This window comes from Vigna unguiculata, chromosome 8, assembly GCF_037176805.1.
Source record: "Vigna unguiculata cultivar grain cowpea cultivar isolate G323 ecotype 2 chromosome 8, ASM3717680v1, whole genome shotgun sequence".
In the NCBI taxonomy this organism is placed as follows: domain Eukaryota; kingdom Viridiplantae; phylum Streptophyta; class Magnoliopsida; order Fabales; family Fabaceae; genus Vigna; species Vigna unguiculata.
In genome coordinates this window covers 13552023-13554446 of record NC_140799.1, presented here as the reverse complement: position 1 = coordinate 13554446, position 2424 = coordinate 13552023, and the positions used below count along the sequence as shown (strand labels likewise).

The following is a 2424-nucleotide window of genomic DNA, read 5'->3' as shown; positions in this document are numbered from 1 at the left end:
CTAAGCACATAAATAATCAATTAATGTCGCATAACACCATAGGTGAAAATAACAAATTTTAAATTTTGAGAAACTAAAAACAAAGAAAAAGTTATTATACAAGTAACAAAATTATACCTCACTTACTTATTTTAGAGAAACTAAAATTATACATAACCAAATATTAAATTAGCCACTTGAGCTTTATCTCTGCCTAAAACACAAAAGAAGCATTTTGATTATAAACATATTTTAGAGATACCATTAACACTTATTCTGACCTTGATGCCATATACAAACTTTAGTATAAAAAATATTTACATTAAAGTAACTGTACAGAAAGCAAAATTATTGCGTACTCTAAAACCATAAACTATTTATGATCTCTGTTAATCTTTACATAATACGTAATTAAGCTTTTAAATTTAGAGAAAAATTAGTAATACTTAATTAGAGTGTGAGGAATAATACATAACTGTCTCAATCAAACCATTAATAATTTCTTTTCAGAAAGCGAGAATACACCAAACACAGCATTAGTTATTCTCTCTCTGACTTCAGGTTGACTTTATCTTGTCCAAGTTATACAATCTCTGCAAAAACATCCACAATGTAAGAAGACACCAGAAAATTTCATTACCAATTAATGTTATGTTATGAAGCAGAAAACCAAGCTTACTAGAATACAATGAATATCCTCAAGAAAAGGCACAAACAGAGAAACCAACATCTGCATTTTCTCCTTTAGGTTGTCATAGTTTTCCTCATCAGTTTTAAGAATATTAACAAATGTTTTACTCTCTGGTACAAGTCTCAGAGCCACCTGCAATTCCATGCAATGTACACAGTTTTTGGTCATTACAAGAATTTGGTGAACAAGTGGTTATCGAAAAATTATGTTTTTTACTCTGAAAGCAGCTGATGAAATCCATCCATGCCACGGTTTTAAGGTTACTTCATAAGCCTCTTCAACTACTTGCTCCATTCTCTTTTCAGGGTCTTTTGCTAGTGTTTGTAATAATGATGAGGTGAAATCCAGGGTCCTGCAAAGTTGCAGAAAAAAAGATGACTTTAGTCATAAAGAATTTCTGTACACATTGCTGATACAGTCTGAGTAATATCAAAATAGTAAATAATATTATATATTGTTCCTGAAAATTAGTGTTTCTGGTTTTTTCACCTAGTGAGCCAAACCAGGGCCTTACTGCAGCTAGACCCTTTTCTTGCATTGCCTTCTTTCGCTTCTGACTTCAATATCTCGACCAAATTCGAGTTCACTGAGGTATTTGACTCATGCATCAGTTCCAGTGTCTGCAACGCAACAGAATTCAATACACAGACTAACTTATAAGATATAGTTGGAAGTCGATATGATTATCAGCAATGTGCAACTGTGTTAAACTGCAGTAAGTTTTCAATCTATATATAGTTACTTGATATATATGTACACAAGTTTTTCAATTCATTAGAAAAATTAATATTTTTATTATGTACTATTGCATGCAAACATTAGTAGGTTTAGCTTATCTAATAATTTCTGGTTAAAACTTAGCCGTCAATAAATTAATCATATATTCTTTTGAGAAAGGATCATTAAAGAGAAAGTAATCACCAATGAAACATTAGTCCAATGAAACATATACGGATTAATACCATCTTTAATTCAAAACCTTAAGTTAAAATAGTTGTTGTTCCGAAAGAAAGAAGTGGTTTGGTGGTTGATGAAAGCAAACCTTAATATTCTGGTACACGTCTTGTCTCAAAACAGCCATTGTCGGTCCTATCTTATCTGCTAGACACATGATGAGAATGTTTTAGGTGTGACATGAGATTATTGGAAGTTCAAAGAAAGAGAACAAGTTCCAAGTGAACTCACCAAGAACTTGCAGCACCAAATAGCAAACAGAAAGAAAAGGCTTGGTGGGGATATGAGCAGATTCATGCTTTTCACCAGGTTTAACTATGACCATCATGGAAAGTTCTTCAATGGCAGAACCTATCTCTGATCTCTTCTCCACTTCTCTCCTAGTGCTCTTCATTTTTTGTTTCTTCCTTCTCTACCCTCTTCCTTTTCTGCAATGCATATTATATATTATATTATGTATATATACACACATGTTTGTGTGCTGCAGCATACATATAGAGTTCTATATATCTATACTTTATTAACTTTGAGCATGGACTTCAATTAATAATTATGGAAAATGACGTATAGACACAGCATGTTATAGTGAGAGTGAAGAGAAAAATATGAATAAGATAAGTAACATGATGTGATAAACTAATAAACGTATAAAGAAATTATGAGTGTCACTGTTATACAAATATTATGCAGACTAAAGGATCAACTCACTTCTATTGCTCCACAATAAATGTTTGTGTGCCAGATTCTTAAGATAATTTAAATTTTGTATTTTGATCAAGTGGATTATTGAAGGAATGAGT

At 31.7% G+C, this 2424-nt stretch overlaps 1 protein-coding gene across 3 annotated transcripts; it reads right to left on the bottom strand.

The window, feature by feature from the left end:
• Positions 1 to 245: 245 nt before the first annotated feature.
• Positions 246 to 2064, bottom strand: LOC114195359 (glycolipid transfer protein 2-like). Of its 3 annotated transcripts, none has more exons than XM_028085791.2 (6): positions 1856 to 2064; positions 1713 to 1771; positions 1160 to 1290; positions 887 to 1022; positions 659 to 802; positions 246 to 572 (listed from the first exon to the last, which is right to left on the bottom strand). In XM_028085791.2, the coding sequence occupies exons 1-6, from the start codon at positions 2016 to 2018 to the stop codon at positions 537 to 539; spliced, it is 669 nt and encodes a 222-aa protein (XP_027941592.1). In that variant the 5' UTR covers positions 2019 to 2064; the 3' UTR covers positions 246 to 536. The 3 variants fall into 3 exon arrangements, with proteins under 3 accessions (XP_027941592.1, XP_027941594.1, XP_027941593.1); XM_028085793.2 differs by having other exon boundaries at positions 708 to 802; XM_028085792.2 differs by having other exon boundaries at positions 1713 to 1768.
• Positions 2065 to 2424: the final 360 nt, after the last annotated feature.

Excerpts from the sequence above, each read along its gene's own strand:
- LOC114195359 (XM_028085791.2), bottom strand. The coding sequence starts at position 2,018 with ATGAAGAGCACTAGGAGAGAAGTGGAGAAGAGATCAGAGATAGGTTCT. Across the intron at positions 1,772-1,855 it reads TTTGGTGCTGCAAGTTCTTG|CAGATAAGATAGGACCGACA; the intron begins GTGAGTTCACTT and ends TCATGTGTCTAG. Across the intron at positions 1,023-1,159 it reads GCCCTGGTTTGGCTCACTAG|GACCCTGGATTTCACCTCAT; the intron begins GTGAAAAAACCA and ends GCAACTTTGCAG.